The following is a 21657-nucleotide window of genomic DNA, read 5'->3' on the forward strand; positions in this document are numbered from 1 at the left end:
AAGAGGTTTTGTTTTGTTTTGGTCAGTTGTGGGGCTTCAACTCTGGACCTTGGCGCTGTCCCTGAACTCTTCAGAGCAAGGTGAGTGCTCTACCACTTGAGCCACAGCACCATTTCTGGCGATTAATTGGAGGTAAGAGTTTCATGGACTTTCCTGCCCAGGCTGGTTTTGAACCGTGATCCTCAGATCTCAGTCTTCTGCGTAGCTAGGATTACAGGCGTGAGCCACCGGCACCCTGTAAGAAAAGAGGTTTTATAAAAACAAAATCTAAGCTGATCCAATGTATCCGCTTCTTTATGTAGCGAGTCAGTACCTCTCATTAGCTTTGCCTTACAAATCCAGCCTCATAAAAAGGAAATAATAAGAAAGGTAAAGAAAAAGGCCAAATCTGATATTGTTGAACCAAGGCGAGAAAAGACTCAACCATTCCCAGAAAATAATTCACAGCCACACTCTTTGCCAAGATCCAAAGGAAAAAAATTTATTTACAATAGAGGATTTTATTCCAAACATGCGTTTGTTTTTTTTAAACAAATCAGCAAATGCAGGCCAAGTTTACACTCTTTAAGGCAAGAGTCCCTATGCACGCTGTACATGTTCGTAGTAAATCCAAAGCTGCTCACCCTGGGAAGTCGTGTACAAATGGCAAGACCAAGGTCAGCAATTTGTCTTTTATAATAGAGAATCAGACAATCTCCCTGATACAGGAACTCTGAGGTCAACTTGCTATGAATTAGACTAGGAAAATGCAAACCAATAGCAAGAAATCTTGATAGTCTCCTCAGTACTGCAGACAATCGAATCGACTCTACGTAGGAAGGAAGTACAGTAGTGCATACAAAAGGTGAGAAGAGAACCTGTCCTCATCCTGGAGGGGCAGCAGTGTGCCGACGGTCATATTGCACGCAACGCTCAAGTCCAAGCATTTGGTTCAAAGTTAGCTTTTCCCCATTTTGGCAATCAGTTCATCACAAATCTTGGTGAGTTCTTCTATCTCTTTATTCTGAAAATGAAGACAAGGAAGATGTTCCTGCTGCTTGAAATCAGACCAATCAGAAGGGTCCTGAGGGGCTTTATAGGGATGGGCTCTGGTCAGTTTCTGGGTCCTCTCCCTCCCAACCCCAAAAGTCATCTAAAGCAAACAACAGAAATGACTGGGAGCCAAACCTTGGCTAGGTTACAGAATCTCTTTGAGCCTCAGTTTCCTCATCTTTACTTAAAATGTAGGTGGTCACAGCTGAGACATAGTGAAAAGTTGCTATTGCTGCCACTGCCCTTCCTGCTGGCTGTCACTGGTGATTTCTCATCTTACTGGAATAGTTTAAACATCAGCCACTCATCAGCATGAAGACATAGCAGCACCCAGCACCTGGGTGCTGTCCTGCAGCTCTTCTGCTCAAGGCTCGAGCACTGCTGCTTGAGGCAAAACTACACTGTGGGCTTTTTGCAGATTACTTGGAGATAAGACTCCCAAACTTTCCTGCCTACTCTGGCTTTGAATCTTGATCCTCAGATCTCAGCCTCCTAGTACAACAGGTATGAGCCACCAGTGCCTGACCAAAAGAAGTTACCATTAGCCAGGTACCAGTGGCTCCCACATGCAATCCCAACTACTCAGGAGGCTGGGATCTAGAGGATCTCTAGATCTAGAGGATCTAAAGGATCTCTAGATCTAGAGGATCTAGAGGATGGAGAATTGGCTCAAGGGTTAGAGCATCAACTGAGCAAGCACACTGAGTAAGGCAAGGCCTGAGTTCAAACCCCAGTACTCGGGCTGGGAAGGTAGCTCAGTGGTAGAGCACTTGCCTTGCAAACCCCAGTACTGATGAAGAAAAGAGAAAGAAAGGAAGTGAATACTATCCTCATCACTTTTAGTGAGGAAACTGAGACTCAGAGACATTAGGTGTTTCACTTAAGTTCATACAGCCGGTCAAATGTGGCCCGTCTGGAGTAGAAATTCAAGTTGGCCAGGCTCTATGCACCTTTACTATCAACATATTAAAAGTGAGGTGCAACTCCTGGATGAGAGGTATCTGAAAGCCACTGCAAATAGACCCCTGGAGATTTTCCAAGCTCTAACCAACACCCACAGCCTTGTACTCTACAGAGTCACTCTTCGGAGTCACAGGCAGACACCGTGAAACGTCTTTATAAAGCTCAGTGGAGTGAAGTGTCTCATGCATGCACACAGAATTGCTCTGGGGAATTCTATCCCTGATGAGGTCCCTTCTATGTCATTAGGGTCCTCTAGAGAAGAAGCACCGTGATTAACTCATTGCTCTGGAGATCGAGTTTAAAATAAAATGGTATTTGTAGGCATATTTTTATCTTTCCTGTTGTCAAACTGTGCAGGCCAGGCTCCTTTCTTCTTTGTGTTTCAGTATGGCCAGAAAACATAGCACTTGAGCCACAGCGCTACCTCCAGCTTTTTTCTTTTTGCTTATGTGGTGCTGAGGAATAGAACCCAGAGCCTCATGCATGCAAGGCAAGCGCTCTACCACTGAGCCACCTTCCCAGCCCCAGGATGGTCTTTAAGGGAACTTTCCATTTTTTAGGAGTCACTGATTATCAACACGTAATAAATTATGTGCACTAACTAAACCTTAACACTGCAATGGCACTCAGTAATTATCAGTGAGTGAAGAACTGCTTGCATTCCCTGCTCTGACTGCATTGCTTGTCTCTGTGGTTAGAGCTGAGAAAACATATATGGATAAACATAACTGGAATATTCGACATAATCTACATTCCCTTCCTTCCCCCTTCCTTCCTTCATTTGTTTGTTCCTTCCTTGCTTCCCTCCCTCCCTTTTCCTTCTCTTCCTTTTCTCCTTCCTTCCCTCCTTTCTCCTTTCCATTCCTCTACCCTGCTTCCTCTCTATGTAGTCCAGACTAGTTTCTACCTTTTGACTGTCCTGTCTTAGCTTCCAGAGTTCTGCAGTTACAGGTGTGCACCACCACGCCCAGTAGGCTTGTTCTTTTGTATTTTTATTTATTTGTAGCCAGTCCTGGAGCTTGAACTCAGGGCGTGGGCACTGACCTTGAGCCTCTCTGTGCTCAAGGCTAGTGCTCTAGCCACAGCACCACTTCGGGCTTTTTCTGTGGATGTGGTACTGAGGAACTGAACCCAGGGCTTCATGCATGCGTGGCAAGCACTCTACCGCTAAGCCATATTCCCAGCCCCTCAACCTGTTCTTTTTCAGATGCAATCTGAATACTAAACTCCTTGGCGGCTGCCAATTTGTCATTTGCATCCTAAGAGGAAAAGGAAAAGGCAGGAGGGCAGTAACTGCATTGTGCCCAGCTGCCCGGATTCTGAAGAATCAGGAAGAGCTTGGAGAACCAGCACCAGTGAGTGGGCCTGGGTTAGAGTCACACTTACACCTTGGGGAAATTCACTTATCTAAAGGAAACTGAGGTGAAGGACCAAGAACCCCACTTCTTAACTCCCTGGGCTTTTTGTCAGATGCCACCTCAGTTAGTCACAGTTAGTCCTCACCAGGTTATTGCTGGTTGGCCCAGATGCCCCTCTGGATCATACTAAAATTCCTGTTAGTCTGGGACGGCAGAGGCCATAGGCTGGACTCCTAAATGCCCATCTGCCCATAAGGGACGCCCTCCCCCATACGACTGCAGGAAGGGCACAAGAAATGCCAGTGCCTCCGGCTACCAGGGTCTCTGATGTTCCCAGGGGAATCCATGGCTGGAAACCTCTCGCCTTCAAGAAACCCGCCCAAGGAAGGACCTGCCTCCTGCTCACACAGCCTCAGATTTACGAGAGCAAGGCTCGAAGGGACCTGCTGGGGTGACAGATCTCCTCATGGGACACAGGGAGATGGTGTTCACGGTGGGCCGGCTCTAGAGTGGATATCAGAAAAACCTAGGGACAAGCTGAGTGGCCTGAGGCTCTGTCCATGGGACCAGAGGCCGTCCGGACCCTTCTGGCTCTGACACTGCCCACTGACTGTGTTACCGGGCACCTCTGCTCTGCCAGGGTTGGGTGCAAGGGTTCACGTACAATGCCCGGCACATCACAAACGCTCAACAAATAGTTGACAAATAAATGAATGTTGAAAAGGAACAAGAAGCAGGAAGAAATCCTCACATAGGCTATAGTTGCAAGAAAGGCAGAAAGGAAGCCCGTAATAGGGCTGGCATTAAACTGGATCTTCCGGGAGCCACAAGTGTGTGATGCATGAACTTGACTGAAATGCTGCCATGGTTGTGGCTCTGCCCACGAGTCCTGCCTTCGTTTTCTGATGGACAGGCCTCAGGGCAGGGGGCCAGCCCCCACCACCTGCAGACCCCACTCTCATCCTGTTACCTTCTGCTCCAGTGTTCTTTCCAGAGCATCGACTCGCAGCTGCTCCTTCCGCAGGCTGGCCTGGTAGGCGGCTTGCTCCTGCTGGGCCTTGCCTCGTACCTGGGCAATCTCAGCGTTGGCCCTGAGAGAACAGGAGTTCTGTCACTGTGGGCGGCCATCCCATGTCTCCCTCCTCCCAACACTAGGCAGAGAAAGGGGCCTAGACCCAGCCTTACCCACTCAAGCCTGAGTGGAGAAGGGTACTCCAACCCCAAACCACCACTCTTTGGAAATCCTGGTCATTACTACACAACTCCTTCACTACCACAACAGATACTCAGACTGTGTCCCCAGCACAAGTCACGCTGAAAGACGTGTGTGGCTCAGCCACCCTTCCCCCAAACCAAAGTCGGATGCAGACTCCCAGCTGGGCAGGGCCTGGGTTACCTGTCCAGCTTCTCCTCCGCGTGCACCTTCAGGGCCTGGTACCTCTGCTCCTCTTTCTTCACGCGGGACAGGTACTCCTGTGCACATTTCTTCAGCACTTCTTCATTCTGACATGGCAAGGGGCAAGGGTTATGGTCATGAGAAGAAACCTACAGACTCTCTGATGCTGTAAACCCAGACAGCTAAGTCTGACTGACTGACTCCCCAGCCTTGGAAAAGCCGCCTCCTTAGTCGACTCCAAGTGGACCTGCGGGGCCTCCTGCCCTCAGGTGCCTACCGACCCTCCCAGCCCCTTCCTGCCTGTGCACTGCGCATGCCCAGCCTCCTCCTCTGCCTGGGAACGAGGGCACACCTTGCGGAAGCCTTCCAGGACCTCCTTCATCTTCTCGTATCTCCTGAAGAGGTCAGCCAGAGACTTCTCCACGGAGTTGAGGTCAGCCAGGGCTTGCTCCTTCTCCAGGACCAGCTGCTGCACTGTTTGGTGGGACACAGACTTCTCTCTCTGTTCATCCTCTGGCAGGAGAGACAAGAAGCCAGACAATGGAGCCTGTGGAGTCCAAGCTGGGTCTCTAGGGGCCAGCAGAGACCTCAGCTATGATTCAGCCTATGTAATAGGTACATTACAAATCCTTGGAACAAATCTACTTTCCAGGGCCTTACCAGATGGCCTCTAAAGGTAAGGAACCCACAGCCTCTGCATCCTAGACCAGAGCCTGCACAGTATCACACAGCACAGGAATTAACCTGATTAATGCAGGCCCTTGCAATTCTACACTGGAGACCCCAGATAATTCTATTTCCCCTACACCAAAGAAATCCGGGGGTGGGGAGTGGCGGAAGACGGGGGGGGGGGGGGGGAGGATGGAATGCCTCCACTCCCTTTTGGGGAAGGCAAGATAATAAGCATGTTATAGCACGGGTTCCAGAGGTGGGTCTTGCTAAGTATTGTCCAAACAGACAGAAAAGTTCACAGGGGGAAGAAAAAGGTTTCTTTATCTCTCAATCATCCCAGAAACACAAGCCCACAAAACCCATTCTGCCCTGAAGTTCTGTCTCATGACAACCCTGACATCTTCTTGGCTGCAGAAAGCGTGTGAGTCCAGGCAAAACGAAGATAATTCTACAAAAGTGTCTCTCCATGATGCCCGGAATTGAACTGGCCCAGTTTAGAATGCTGCTCTCTGGCCCACCTCTGGTCCTCTGCTATCCCAAGTCAGTCTCCTATCCCACATGTCTAGGAAACCATGTCTGTGGTGCAGGACAGGCTCTGGAGGGCTGGAAGGGGTGGGGAATAAGTTGTCTGTGGCTCAGAACTGGATCTGAGAGCTGGCTTCTACGGAATCACAACTGGCATTGCCAACACTGGCTGCAAGGGCAGCACCAGCCTTCCTGGGCCCTCCTCTATGTTGAGTACTGAGCTGACTCTCTCACTCAATGCCCAGCACTAGCAACTAGCACTCAAGAGCAGACCACGTGTCCTGAAGTGTGAACTAGGCCACCGGTTCTGCACAGAGCTCCTCCTACAGCCTCCTCTGCACTGGGAATGAAGTCAAGACTCCTTCACCCTCTGTCCTCTTTTCCAGCCCTGATGGCCTCAGTTTCCTGGATGGCTTCTACCCTGGGTCACCAGAGGTCCCATAGCTTCCCAGGGCTCAGGCCAGTCCTGCCAAACTCTGATCCCGTCAGCTCCTGGGAGCTATGGGAAAGGCTTCCTCTCTGCTCCCGAGCCCATAATTCTCCTGTAATAATCATAGAGGGATTTTACTTTGGGCTAAGAAGGTTTCTGATGGATAGACATCTTGCCATGTCCTGAGTTAGATGTATTCTTGCTGTATGAGGTCACATAGCTTCATTTCCCACTTGAGGTGGTTCTCACTAGTGAGGATCCATTGGAATTGGTCAGTGGGCACCAAGATTGAGTTCCCCCTCTTCTGACTCGGAGGGGGGGGACTGGGTGAGCGGGGAACCAGCCCTGTGCTGCAGGATGGGGGCCCTGCCCGGGGAACCAGAATTCTCCCCAAACATCCCCCATCCCTCTTTCTCTGCTTCTGTGATTCTGGAGGCCTTAGCACTCTTGTTCCTAGAAGCCCAGAGCCACAGGACAGTGATCAAACGCCTGTGTCTGACAGCCGGGGTTCAAATCCTGATTCTGAACTTCCCAACTATGTGATCTTGAGCAAGGTTTTTGAGCTCTGTGGGTCTCAGCCTCTTCCCACTCCCCAAAATAGGAGGTGACATTGATCTATCTCAGGAAACATTGGGTATTGGTGAGACACTGTCTCACTTACAAAGAGCCCTGAAACTATCACCCCCATTTCACCTCCAAATCTGAGTGGCAGAGACTTGAATGGCAAAATCTGAGGGACAATGGCTTGTCAAATGGTGAGCATTTTAACACAGGGAACGGAACAGAATCACCAATGACCTACATGCTACACATCCTCCCCTCACCAGGGCATTTTCATGTCCCACTAGCAACCAAATGCATGTCTGTATTCTCTGACATTTTAGCTATTTCCTCAGTTCCCATCATGCTGTTCAATGTACGTTCTGGGCAGATTCAGGGCCACATACGCATTTCACTGGGCAGGCTAAAAGAGTCATTTATCAAACCAAGCCCATCTGATTTCCTGGATCTAAGAAGTCTCCTGCCTCAGGTTTCCTTTCCGGACTTTTAAAAATAGAATTGTTCAGGAGACTGAGGTAATGAGACGGCTGCATAAATCTTTTGTTACATGACCAATGCAGTTAGATTCTTAAAATCAGGAAATCAGACTTAATCCAAAGACACAGAAGACTCAACAACAGAACAATGCCGCCGACCGCACCACTGCTTTTCAGGCAACACACTGTGAAATCAGGTAGGGAATGAAGCAAAAGCACAAAAGAAAAAGAAAAAAAAATAACTAAGAAATAGCAAAAGAAAACACAAGCACAGGTGGCAATGGACAGGGGTCAAATGAGGGGGAGAGCGTCTACTTACCAGGCTTGCCTGCTTGTTTTGCAAGCGTAGGGCAAAAGCAAAAAAAAAACGACAACCACAACAACAACAACAAAAATGGAAGCAAAACAGATCATCAGGGCAGTTGTTAGGAAAGCAGAAAAGAAAAATCAATTGCAACAACCTGGAAGGCAGAAAGCATTGAGCTCTCTTGGTGGGTTACATTCTGAACAGCCACTATTTGAGCGTTAGTAGAGACGGGACAGTGACCCTGGGGCTGAAACATCTGTAAAAGACGTGTGGGAGCCACGGAGCCAGGAAGAGCTAGCGTGGGTGGAGTGAGCTGGTCAGTCAACTTTAAAATGCGTTTACATTCACTCCGCTCCTGGGCTGCCGAGCTCAGGCTGGAGTTTCCTGCAACCCAAGTGATGCTGGGTAAGGGAGTGCACATGATTAGATAAATGTGGAATCCAGATGAGGTTCACGGGCGTGTTTCCATATATGGAGAGCCTCACACCTTCCCCCAAAAGAAGGCACTTACGCCCACAGCAGACAGCTCCAGTCATACCTCACATCAAGGACACAGGGACCTTGACATGTCTAGTGGACTGTGGCAGGGGCAGGGACAAGTGCAGACATATACTACTTTCCTGATAAGGAAAGTTCTGGAAAAGGGGATGGCAAATGAGGAGCAGGTATTGACGGGGGGAGGGGGGGGGAGGATTATGTGGCCAGCACCAGGCAAGAGGGAGACTGATAGCAATCTGCGGAGGGCCAAGTGGGTAACACATTACACACACACTCTCAAAATGGCCTTGGGTTGAAAATGTTCTGGCTGGGGCTGGGAAGGTGGCTCAGTGGTAGAGCGCTTGCCTTGTATGCATGAGGCCCTGGGTTCGATTCCTCAGCACCACACAAACAGAAAAAGCTGGAAGTGGTGCTGTGGCTCAAGTGGTAGAGCGTTAGTCTGGAGCTGAAGAGCTGAGGGACAGCGCCCAGGCCCAGAGTTCAGGCACCACGACTGGCAAAAAAAGAAAGAAAATGTTCTGGCTGGTCTCACCTGACAATCAACAGGGCCGGCTAGCCCTGCGTTCCCCTAAGGCCACGCCACTCCTGCCAAGGTTTTCACTGTGAGTTCCCAAGAGGGAGTGTTTGCTCCTATCAATGTCCCTAGCCAAGCATGACAGCAAAAGCTTGGGGTCTCCCACCTCCACTCCGCCCCTCCCCAAGGGCCAGCTCCAAGGTCAAAACCAGAACCGTATGCTGAGATGTGGCAGCCTTCCAGATCAGCTACACTAGCTTTACACGATGACCTCACATCCCCAAATTCTTAGGAGGCCAAAAGTTGTGCTGGACGTGCCAGATACTAGGTATTGGAAGACATAAATCCTTCATCCTGACTGCTTTTACCGGTATTTTTAATTCCAAGAGTTTTAACCTTTATCTCATCCATATGTGTTCTTCAATCCTCCCAGCCATATATCAAGAAATTTCATTCTGATGGGAGGCATGTGCTGGGAGACTCATGCAGCTTCCAGAACTGGGGGTGAAATGGCCTCAGCGGCCATGCACCACAACGGACGCTCCTGAGAGCAGAAGGTTCTCAACTGCCGGCACTGTGTTCCCAGGGACACACTGGAAGGCAAGGGGTCCCACGTGGGAGCAAAGCGCTGGTCTGCTAGCACAGGGTCAGGCCCGAATGCATCCGCCTGGTTCACAGCCTGTGGAGAGCTAACCCCACGAATCCTCAGAGGCAACAACTTTAAAAAGACTGATTATCGTGACCCTAAGCAAACACATAGATAGCTAGACAGCTAAACAAATATGACCTCCAAATTATAACCTCATTTCTGAACTATGGTCCTAAGTGTAAAATCTCAGGCTTGGATCTTCTGTAAATTTCAGAAGAAGGAAAAGGAAGAAGAGAAGGAGAAGAAACAGAAGGAGGGAGAGGAAGAAAAACAGGAAGAGGGAGAGGGGGAGAGAGGGAGAGAGAAGGAGAGAGGAAGAGGGAAGAAGAGAGAGAGGAAGAGACAGAAAAAAAATGAAAAGAAAAAAGCTCCAATTGTATGTAACTTGAGGCTTCCTTGCTTGCTTGCCTTCCTTCCTTCCTTCTCTTTCCTTCCTTCCTTCTTTCCTTCTTTCTTCCTTTCTGTTTTTGCTTTGTTTTTGGTGTGGTCCTGGGGCTTGAATTTGGGAACTAGGTGCTATCCCAAGCTTTTGCATTCAAGGCTTACACTGTCCCATTTGAGCCGCAGCACCATTTCTGACTTGACTTTTATCTATCTATCTATCTATCTATCTATCTATCTATCTATCTATCTATCTATCTATCTACTTATCTATCATCTATTTGGTGATTAATTGAAGCTAAGAGTCTCACTTTCCTGCCTGGGCTAGCTTTGAACTTTGATCCTCAGATCTCAGCCTCCTGAACAGTTAGGATTAGAGGTGTGAGCCACCAGCACCCAGCTAAGAGGCTTTCTTTTATTATGGACCAAAGCAATCTGCCAGCACTGGCTGTCAGGGCGCTGTGTTAAGGAGGACTCTAGGCAGTGGCTCCAAACCTATATATAAAAGCTGAGCGAAGGATTCTGTTCATTAAGACTACACTAAATTAGGGTTTAGGAACTTGCTTCCTCTATTCCTGTACACTAGGACCCAACCCTAGCGTATTTCCTCAAGAGGAGACAGGCCCTGGCTGAATCAAACAGTGGGTACAGAGGTCGGAGTTCATGAGCAGGGACAATGGAAAGCTCTTCTGGCAGGCATCGCTCTTTTGGGCTGATTCCCAGGAGCTGGCTCTGAGCCCCCAACCCTCAGCGCTCCCCTCCCCCATTCAGAAACCACAGGCAGGTCTGCGCCTGGGCAGGCACCTACCTATCATCTGTGCAATCGTCTTCTCGTACTCGGCCACGATTTTCCTGCAGGAGAAGCAGACGCAGATCAGACTCCAAGAACAGGGCAGTGTTTAAGCTCACATTGTGCTGGGACCTAGCATTCCACAGTGTGACCCCAACACACAACAGGACCAGGCTGGCTTCACATAGCAGGGCTACCCTAAGTCTTCTCCTTGCACACCAAGTGGGTTCCTTTTCCTAGCGCCTGATCCAAACGCACAACTCCCTGCCATGCAGACCCTGACACCACCCAGCCGGAAAGGGCTTCAATGAGGCAGAAAGGGGCTTCACAGCTACAGAGCAGCTCACCCCAGCTTCCCGAGGGCAGAACCCCACCCCAAGCACAGGTAACCTCACAGCCAGGAAAGGTAACCATGACAGGGGTTCACTGGGTTCTTCCCAAGTTCCCCACGATTAACTGATCCCCCCTCGCATCCCAGAATCACAAAGCTGTGATGGAATTTCACATCTTCACGGAAGATGGGGGGACCATAGGCCTCAGAGTGTCTCTGTGCCCTTTCTTTTCATCTTGTCCTCACAGGGACCTTACAGACTGTCTCTCAGTGGTCCCAGCATTACTGAGAATGAATGATACTGGGACACAGACAGTCACAAACAGCAGAGCTAGGAATCCTAGTTTATTATTCTGATCATAAACCAGCCCTTGCCACTGCAATTAAGTGCGCTGTATGTTACTTGCTGGAGACCCTACTTCTACCATGCCACACAAACAAATGAAAACAAATCACTTATGATTTTCAACCCCCAAAAGTTGGGTTGAGAAGTAGAAGCTGGTGGGGGAGATTTTCCACTGTTCATATACTTATGAGATTGTATTTGTGAACTCCATTTTAATCATAGTGATAAAATGAAATTACTCTTGTAAAAATATGCTTTGTATAAATAAAGAAAAGAGGATGCCACCTATAGACGACACTATCCGAGGGTCACACCCCAGTCAAAGCTGTCATCAAACCACAGCTCAGCATCTCTGGGCACCAAGCAGACACAACTCACCTCATTTCCATCACTTCCCGCCTGCTTTCTTCATATTTATCTTTCCACTCTGAGACCTCTCTCTCCTTGGTGATGACCTAGGATGAAGGAGAAGAAGAGAAGGTTAATTTCAGACCTGACCAGATCCAGTCGACATCAAATAAATATGGAATCACAGCTTCTTGCACCAAACCCTAATTGTCTTCAGAGAACTTCCCTAAGCAGGAAGAAGCCAGAAGCGAGACTTCTCAAGGTCACTGGGAAGCAGTGCTCCCTGTTGCAATACGTGGACAAAGACATTGGTGCTCATGAACAAACCCCACCATTTGCCACACAGCTTGCCTGCAGCATTCAGATTTTTTTTTTTTTTTTTTTCATGAACAAACCCCACCATTTGCCACACAGCTTGCCTGCAGCATTCAGATTTTTTTTTTTTTTTTTTTGCACCAGTACTGGGGACTGAACTCAGGGCCTAGGCATTATCTCTTCGATGTCTGCTGAAGGTTGGTGCTTTATCATTTTAGCTCCAGTTCTGGCTTTTTGGTGGTTAACTGGAGATGATAAGAGTCTCATAAACTTTCCTGCCTGGGCCAGCTTTGAACTGTGATCCTTAGTTCTCAGCCTTCTGAATAGCTGGAATTATAGGCGTGAGCCACTGGCACCTGGCACCTGTGGCATTCAGAAGACAGAATCTGTCTCTAAAGACACCAGCTCTGTGGGTAAACATGTTATTGAGGAGTGGCACAGCCACCAGAGCCACCTCCCCCCCACGCCACAAGCCACGGTACCTCTGCTCTGGCAACCTGCAGTGCAGAGTCCAAGTCAGGCTGTGGGAACAGAAGGCCTGCCGGTTTCTCTACCTCGGTGGTCCCGATGCGGGAGTACAAGGCGGTTTTAGAGATGGAGACATCGGCTGGGTGCGCAGACTCTCTCTGTGGAATGGTTTTACATTAAAACAAAACAAAAACAGCAGTTAACTTTAATGGGACGACAAAGGCAAGGGCATTCGTCAGGTCATGAATCACATTCATCCTCTCAGCTGCATGGCTTCCAAACAAAGAACACCAGAAGTATGAGAAAATGCAAAGACTAATGAATGGAGCAGTGCCAGGTGCAGTGGAGGGAGATCTGTCATTCTGTACCTGACAAAGGGGCTAATGCAGAAGCCCTGGGAGCTGAGTACGTCTGGTACCTGCTTATCACTGCCATTTATCAGTCAGAGAGCCACTCGGCACAATGTGTAAGGACTGGAGTTATTATCTAATGGGCTCCACGTCCATATGAGTCTTGCTGGTGACCAATACTGAATCTAAGTCTAGGTTTACTTAGTTTTGAATAACCCCAGATCTGATTATTTTCCTGAGACTAGATACATTTCAATTTGGGGAGGGGGAGAGGTGACATCTGGGTGGCTCCCTGTGGACAGATGTGATGCACACATTGCTGTCAACCCTATTGACTCCAACAACCTGAGTTTCTGCATGTCAGAGTTATGCTGGAGTTGGGAGTGATGTTGGCCTTGCCTGTAGGTCTGTTATGCAATGAGGAGCTTGAAAACTGGGTCAATGTCTACACTGAAAATTGTGGATCAGACCCACGAGTCATTTGGTCCCCTCCCTTCCCTGATGGACATTGGTTTGAGCCTCTTAGGCCTCAAAGAGGTGAGCAAGGGCCAGCCATCCTTCCTTTCACACAAAATGCTTGAAAACTTGCAGCCCAGTTACAATAGCTATTAGAAGCTTCATCAGCTAGCACAGCCAGGCTTGTCAGCCTAACTCTACCTTGTCAGCCTAACTCTACAGCAAAAGAAACACCAAACCAACCAACCACTCTCAGTCCTATTCATTAACCTCACAGTGCCAACCTCGTGGCTGCCAACGTGACATCCATCTGAGTTGACAGTCCAATTCAGGCTGAGGTGACAGTGGCCAAATGGGCAGAGTGGAACTGCTCGTTCCTTGAGAGATTAGGAAAGCAACTTGAGCAGTGAACAGAACACCACAGTGCAATAGAGAGGTCAGGAGGCTGAGGGCTGATAAAGGGCAACAGATGAGACTGGAAGGCCAGCAGTCTGGAGAAGGGGTGGACCCGAAGGCCTGTGAGTGGGATGACTATAAAGACAGGAACAGCCACGTGTACACACCACAGACTGGGGCAAAGGCCGGGGCAGGGACACGGGCTGGAAAACATAGGCAGAGGTGTAATGAATAGGACTGGTGGTTACTGAGTTAGGGCCTGTTAGTTGTCCACATGCAAAGTGCGCTCAGTAGATTAGCTTGTCCTGGAGCAGAGCCTGTCACCTGGACCTTGATGTCCCTGCCTGGCCTTGCATCTCTGGATACGCTCTGATAACAGCTTCCTGCTGAGCGCTTGCTCAGAGCCAGGAGCACACAATGCAGGCCAACCACACCCCAGCTACTAGCTCACGTGTCACATGTCCCTCGATCTTCTTGGCCTCCTGTCTTCCACAGGCCTCTGTTCCTAGGACTCCTGACAGGTACCAGATAGCAGCTTCCAAATTCAGGAGAAGAAGCGCCACAAGCCACAAGGGACACTTACAGAGGCTCATCTCTGCTGTTTGAGACCGTGTACATCATTCTACTGATACTAGAAACTTCAAAGAAGTAGCTGGAGAAGTATACCTAGAGATTCAGTCTCAATGCTTAGATGGATTCGGTAGCAGGTTCATCCTCCCAAGAGGACTTACAAAGAAAACAAAATGTTCCTGTCACGATCACATGTGTTCTTTCAAAAATCAGAACAGAAAATTTCAAAATGAAAAACAAGAACACTGGAGCTGCCAGAGTCAGCCTGGTCCTTCTAAAGATGAAAACCCAGAGGTTGGGAAAGCTTTGGCCTGCAGATCTCAAATGAGATCCAACTCCAACCCCAAACAAGCCATCTCTGATGCACATGAGAAGATTAACTTGTGTCACCTTGAACAGGAGCTACATAGTACCAATGAAGAAAATACTAATCTTCAAGCTGCCTAAAGTCCTTTGTCAAGCAAGGAAAGAAATGAAAAGTAAATAACTAAAACAGGGAGTAAATTCAAAGCCATAGAACCCTCCAGAACAGTTCACTGTGACTTTTCACCACAGTCACCTGGTATCTTCGACAAGGAGACAAATGGTTTTAGGACTCACATGAATGACTCCTTTTTTTTTTTTTTTTTTGCCAGTCCTGGGGCTTGAACTCTGCCTGGGCACTGTCCCTGAGCTCCATTTGCTCAAGGCTAGCACTCTACCACCTGAGCCATAGCACCACTTCTGTTTTTTTCTGTGTATGTGGTACTGAGGAATCGAACCCAGGGCTTCATGAATGCTAGGCAAGCACATTACCACAAAGCCACATTCCCAGCCCACGAACGACTACCTTTATCCACAATCTGCTTGTTCATGAAATTCATGGTGCACAGCCTGGTTTTTCCTTACAACCAAGAGTTGTTTTCAACCGCAATTAAGAGGTTTGTCTCTCGCTGTTATTTTAAGATCAGATATTTTTAGAGTAACCTTTCTTTCTCTCACACAATCCCCCACTTGTTACTGCAGAGAGGCCAAAGAAAGCCAAAGCAATCACAGACTGAAATGTGACACAGCCTCAGCTCCCAAAGCCCCGACACCTCATCCGCGCCTTGAGTCTCACGAGCGCCTCTAGACCACCGACGCTCCCTTCATGCCTGCAGCCTGTGTCTGGAGGCTTGCTGGATTTTCGGCCAGGGATGGATCCTGTCGCCTGCTGGGTTTAGAGTTCTCCTGTGGCCAGTTCCCGACTGCTGGGCTTCAGGGCTGGCACCAAGCAGAATATGTGGCCCCTGAGCAGTGAGAGGTTGACGGCAGGGCATTCAAAGTACAGCTCAGAGGTCAGGAGAGGCACAAAGGGGCTGCCCTGGGCTGACGGTCACCAGAGGGCCCAGGCCAGCTGAGCTAGGGCCACCGGGCAGGGCCTGGGTGTGTCTGGGCCACATGATCCGGTCCATGTAAGAGAATGGCCTTACGCCAGTGCCATCTCATTCAAGTCTGACAGTGGATGGCTCTCAAGGCCAGTAACTGCGTGCATCGGGAAGCGCTTGGCCACACCTTTGCCCACTCTGCACAGGGCACCAGCAGAAACCGGCCAGGCCTGACCACTGCATCAACACACAGATGCCTCATTCTAAAACCTACGCTCCGGAAATGACTACATGTTCTCAAAGCTGGTAAACAAGCAGAAGCCTACGAACTAGCCTTCAGTCATCGTCTCGAGTGGCCTCCACACCAGTCGCTGTCCTTTGGACTCACTGTCCAATGCTGGTAGGAGATGGTGGCTGGGGAGTCTCACTGTGGGAGGGTGATCCTGACCCAATTCCTGTTCAGAGATTTGTCAGATACAGGCACCTGCCCAGGTGAGCCAGGATGCCTGGAGGGATGGAGACACAGGATTCAAGGCCTCTCCCCTCGCCAAGGTGCTTCCTGCCAGGACTTGCTCCCATTTGTGTGACCTTGTTTCTAAGTCACCTGATCACCACACAATGTCTCACACACACACAGACTAAACTTTTATCTCCACGCCTCACACCCACAGGAAAGCCAAAGACAGGCTATTCAGGTTCCATCCAGCCTGGGTTAGGGTTAAGACTCAGGACTGCTACACCAACTCAGAGATCTGGTCGGATTTACTTCCTAGAGATCACAACTGAATCAAGGTCCATCATAAGTGTGTGGGAGAACGTCCAACAGCCCAGCTCCGAACTCGTCACTTCTAATAGTTCCTAACCAGTCACCAGAGAACCTCTACGTACAGTTTCTAAAGGCTGGCTCAGCTATCAATCGAAGAACAAACATCCGTGGAAGGAGGCTCTCAGGAACAGCCAGATTCCCCTCCCCAATTCCCTGCTGCTGGACATCCCATTCTTTGTTCCGAGTGATTTCATTTTTGTTTCAGCATCAGCTTAAGGCCGTGCAGCTGAATTAAAGGGGCCATCACACAGCTATATGAGAAAGAAAACCACAGGGGCCCTATTTGTTTGAGGTTAATGGACCATTGTTGGGTTAGCTGGATAGCAAGAGCAACTGTTTAAGGGCCGCAGGCAGCAGATCATATATTTTTTCCAAAAGCAATACAATGCGACGGTAGACACAAATGTTTCTTATCCTCCAAGACTGTTCTTCCTTAACAGGCTATTCCCTTCTGCATGTGTCTGAAATGTATCAGGATGTGGCTTGGTTTGCTTCTCCAGCCCACACTTAGTGGATCCATGTGGCATTTCTTCCTAAATCAAAATCAAGACACAGGTCTGACAAAAAACAACAATGACTAAGGGGAAGTCAATGATCTGTCTGTTTTCCAGAGACCATCTCTGACACGGTCTCAGACAAAGGGACGGGGTTTCCGTGGCACCCCAGAACACTTCCTTCACAACCTACTATGCCACTTACCAGGACGCATTCATTTCTGCCCCCTGAGTTTCCTGAACAGGAATACGCTATTTATAGTAGCAGAACCTCAGGCAATTCCCTCTGTCTTTAAGCCATTCCACAAGAATATCAAGAACTACATCTAGCAGAGGGGAAATCCACACTGCTTAAGGCTTTCTGAAAATCTCCCTTTCATAGAAATTCAGCCCATGCCACAGGCATGGCAGCAGTATCAAAGACATCAACAAACTGTATTTGTTTTCCCTGTCCCTGCCTGAATCCCAGAGTTCTCAGTCTGGAGACTCATGCTGGGAGGGACTTCTGCTGGACCAGTCCACAGATGAAACTGCACCCCTTTGAGTGAAACAGCATCTGCTACTAAACCAAGAAGTGTTTCTCCAGATGATCTGGTACGTGAGATGATGGGCAATGTCGCATTTGGGTACCCCGGTGGCTCTATGCCCTTAGACAAAATGAGATGTGGCTCTGTGTCCCTATGGGAGATGCTGTGAGCATCTGATCACATAAGAAGCAGACACACACAATGCTAGCTAACCATAGCTCCCTCCTTTATTGTACACCTACTCTGGTGCCAGGCTCCAGGCTACTTTCCACAGGTGTGGTCCTTCCCGTGGTAAGCCTCTTCTCACAGCTGGAAAAATCTAGGCTCATCTGAGGCTTAAAGACACAGAACACAAGAGCATTCCAAGGCCACATTCAGAGACCTTGGCTCGCTGGCCTCCTGAGAGAAATGCACACAGCATCTGCATGCTCTCAGCAGCAACTCATTCAACCTGTTCAGAAAGATGACCTCAAACCTAAGCAGAAAGAGTTCTACCTGCCCCGTGAATGTCACACTCCACTCACAAAGCAAGGGCTACGATCCATAGACCAAAGAGCCTGCTGCCTTCTTTCGTTTTGTTTTATTTAAGGGTTCATGCCTATATTCCTAGCTACATAGGAGACTGAGATCTTAGAACCATGGTTTGAAAACAGTCCCTGCAGACAAATCTGAGACAGTTATTTCCAATTAAAGAGCAAGAAACCAAAAATGGACTGTGGCTCAAGTGGTAGAACACCGGCCATGAGCAAAAACACCATGTGACAGAAAGACACCCTGGGCACGAGCCCCAATATTAGAACAAAAACAAAAACAATTCCATGTCATCTGTGTGTGTGTGTTGTCTGAGGCTGTGGCAGATGGGGCAGCTGTGACAGGAGCCACTGACCCTGAAAACATGAGGTGTGTTAACTGTGTATCATTTTACCAAAAGGACGGCGAGCCTCATCTACAGCATGATGTAGCATCTCCAGGGAGGTCTGGCTACTTACTACTGATTCTCAGTCAGGTTACACGTGAATTGTTAGAAATCAGCAGAGTTCCACAGAGAGGCAAATGACATCGTAGGAAAAAAGGCAACCTCAAAGGTAACTTTGTTCTTTCTGTTGAACCAGTATTCGTTCATTGAATCCCTAACTGCTTTGCTATCTTATTCCAGCCTTCTTAAGCGCCCCATCATCCCACACCCTGAGGCTCTGCACTGGTTTCTCTAATCCTCATCTATGGGGCAGGGCAGCACTGCCCTCTGCTCATTCCTTTGCTCTCCAGTTAAGCAGTGTGTATGAGTTACACTCAGCCCTTTGGAAGTCACACTTGGTCAGACACCACAATGCCCGCCTGGCCGATGGTTAGCGATGCAGTCCTGGGATCTCGTGGCACACACAGCATTCCCAGGTAGCAGCACAGGGCGCTGCAGCGGCAAACAGGTACCTTGGTGTCCTGGCGGCTGCGAGAAGCCAGGGCAATCTGCCTGGCCAGCTTCAGGGCTTCTATCCGCATGATGGCAAACTCTAACTCCTCCTGCCCAAGGGGTTGGGGTGTGAGCAAATTGCAGGGAAATGCGGCAAGACAGACACAATGTATTCCACACCCAAGAAATGAATGTGCCACACAGATGCGCCATGACAGGTACTTGGCAAAAACACACGCTCGGCTTTCTCTCACAACGAACACCTCAGCAGATCATGAAATAAACATTCAATTTCTGTTCTCTTTGTAGTTGTCATGTTTGTTTGTTTAAATGACCCTTGAATGTCTGTCAGAGAGTATCAGCTGATGACAGAAAAAGAAGATTTTTAAAACAGAATCAACGTGTCAACTACAATCGTATTCTTTGATTTCCTTCCTGTTGTTTCTTATAGAGTTGGCCATCGCCAACTCTATAGAGTTGGCTGGATATATGTCTCACGTGGCTGTTTAACCATCTCTCAAGGCTAGAGCTGAATGCTCGGGTCCAGGGGATATCAGATTAAGTTGTCAAATTTCAAGTACAGGGTAGATAAATCGTTTGGGTTCCAGATGTAGGCTGAGTCCAGATGCTATCCCAGGGGGAATCTGAGACTGCTTTGTACATCTAGACAGCCTGGCTGGACGGCGACCGAATGCCTTTGGTTCAGTGCGCGAATCCTACTGCCTTTGGGCCTTTCAATGCATCTGAAAAATTGACTGTTAGGACCCAATTTCCAAAGCATAACAGAAATGGTTCGTTCAATATGTAACTGCACAATTCATACAGCGCTGGCTGAAGTACACCACAGGTGTCAGTGTTTGACGGGAAGACTTTCCATCTGGAACATTCCCAGAGCTTCCTCATGAAGTCCCTGTCTCAGCTTACTTGGCACTTAGGGGTTCATTCTCTACTGAGGTTTTGACAAACTCCCAAAAGGTCACACATGAACTACAAACCTGAAGTTTCTGAGCAAATACTGGGGGGTTCTTTTCTGCTAAGTCAGGTTCCAGATAGTCAAGTGCACCACAGAGAGAGGCAGGATGGGCCAGCCTGCTGAGGAGAGCGTCAGCAGAGGCAAAGGCTCCCTCCGGAGATGTCTGACCGCCGGCAGAGAGGACACAGGAGAAAAATAGAGGAGAGGAGAGTGGTATTGGTTCCAGGCAAGGCCAATGCATCCATGTGATGGAGACCAATGCCTTAACATTTAAGGGAGTATCATTAGCTGCCCATACTTGACTGCGGGCAGCTGGAGATGCGCAGGCCCTCCCTTCCCCCAAAGCTGGGTCTTAGGTGCGCGCCCCACCCACAGGCTCCCTTCGCTCTCTAGACTGAAGATGAGAATCAAGTTCAAATTGACTTCACTATTTCAAAAGTCCCAATGGGTAACACAACTCCATTAAGGAAATATCTCCAAGTATAAATGTCAGATGAAGAACAATTTTAGTAAAAGTCATCTAAATAAATGGAAAGATGACATCAAAGGGAAAAGTGTCTCCTGGTAGCTAAGAAAGTTCGAAATCAGAAGCCAGCTTTAGAAGGGAACCACGGACGCATCTGTTTGTGAGACGGACTGACAGCTAGACCTTCGCCTCACTCACTAGCTGCCAGACACAGAGCAGGCAGGTATTCATTCAGTGCTTGTTGCATGAGATAAACGAAATCTCCCACTACAGAACAAAACTAACACCCTGAACCAATGGCTTCAAAACTGGGTTAGAGATTCCTAGGAGGGAGGCAAAAGACCTAAAAATAAGATTCACTTGACCTAGAAGGCACAGGAAGAGGGGTGGGTGAGGTCTCTGGCCTAGGGCTCTGGGTCCTGCAATCCCTCGCAGGAGCTGGGAAAGGAATGGTCATCGTCCTGGTCTATAAGCAGGAGAACTTTCCTATCACTGACATTAAGGAAAATAAAACAGCTGGGGCCTAAAAGGAAGGTGTTTCCTGATCTACACTTCTGTGCTTGCCACAGAGGCTGAAAAGGTGGAGACTGACTAATCATGGTTCCATGATGTCCAGTCCAGTTCCGAGGGGAGAGGGGTGGAGAACAAGAGAAAACAAACAATCGTGGGTAAACAAAGCACTCAGGTGAGAATCACTCAAGCACCACAGTGGGTATGAAGGGCCTTCCCTTCACTGTTACGCTGTGGGGTCTCCTCTAAGTCTTGGGGCCAGGGTGGGGTCCTATGGCAGGTGCTAGGTGAGCGATGATGGTACCCAGTGAGCCCAGTCTCATCCCTGGTGACCTCAAGCCTCTCTGCCTCCACTTACAATTCCAATGGCGTCTGACGGGGTGCCCAAGGCCATGGCCTCCAGCTCCTTCTGGGAGGATTTCTCTGGCACCTGCAAATGAGGCTCTTGGTTAGAGGTGAGCCCACACGTGACAGGATGCTGGATCTTTACTGCAGCGTTCACGAGAGCTTCAGTCTCCTCAAAACTTGACCTGAGGAAGCAAAGGACAGCTTCAGGGTCCTCTCTTGGAAAAGCCACTGAAACCAAGCAGAAGCAGTATCCCAAGGGATCCCAGAATTCCCAGGCTGCGTGCCCAGGCTAGGTTACCAGCAGCCACCCAATCTCATGGTCCAGCCCCATCCCAAGGCCAACTCGTAAGGGAGTGGTCGGGAGGGCACAGATGCCACCGGCTAATGGGTAGTTAAGCAGGTAGCCTATAGTTTGGCTGTGTGCTCTGGAGAAAAAACTGGGCATCATACCTCAGTTTCCTTTCCTATAAGACAACGCACCTTTGGGAAGATGAAATGAGATGTGGGATGCATGTAAAATATCCCACAGTGCCCATCATAGGGTGCTACCACACTTTTTATACTAATACCACTTCACTACCCAGGATTCCATTCTCCAGGGTGCCGAGTAAGTGTGAGAAACCAAGG

General features: G+C 48.9%; 1 protein-coding gene across 1 annotated transcript in view; it reads right to left on the reverse strand.

Moving 5' to 3' along the window:
- Window positions 1–460: 460 nt before the first annotated feature.
- The window catches only part of Tacc2 (transforming, acidic coiled-coil containing protein 2), a 67357-nt gene continuing 46160 nt past the window's right edge, over window positions 461–21657 (reverse strand). Inside the window, exons 8-15 of the mRNA XM_013021964.1 lie at window positions 21041–21212; window positions 12375–12518; window positions 11608–11684; window positions 10571–10614; window positions 5102–5262; window positions 4750–4856; window positions 4324–4444; window positions 461–1003 (exon numbers count right to left, since the gene is read on the reverse strand). Coding sequence (XP_012877418.1) covers window positions 938–1003; window positions 4324–4444; window positions 4750–4856; window positions 5102–5262; window positions 10571–10614; window positions 11608–11684; window positions 12375–12518; window positions 21041–21212 — 892 coding nt within the window. The 3' untranslated portion in view covers window positions 461–937. The remainder of the gene's footprint in view (window positions 1004–4323; window positions 4445–4749; window positions 4857–5101; window positions 5263–10570; window positions 10615–11607; window positions 11685–12374; window positions 12519–21040; window positions 21213–21657) is intronic.

This window comes from Dipodomys ordii, unplaced genomic scaffold, assembly GCF_000151885.1.
Source record: "Dipodomys ordii isolate 6190 unplaced genomic scaffold, Dord_2.0 Scaffold58, whole genome shotgun sequence".
In the NCBI taxonomy this organism is placed as follows: Eukaryota; Metazoa; Chordata; class Mammalia; order Rodentia; family Heteromyidae; genus Dipodomys; species Dipodomys ordii.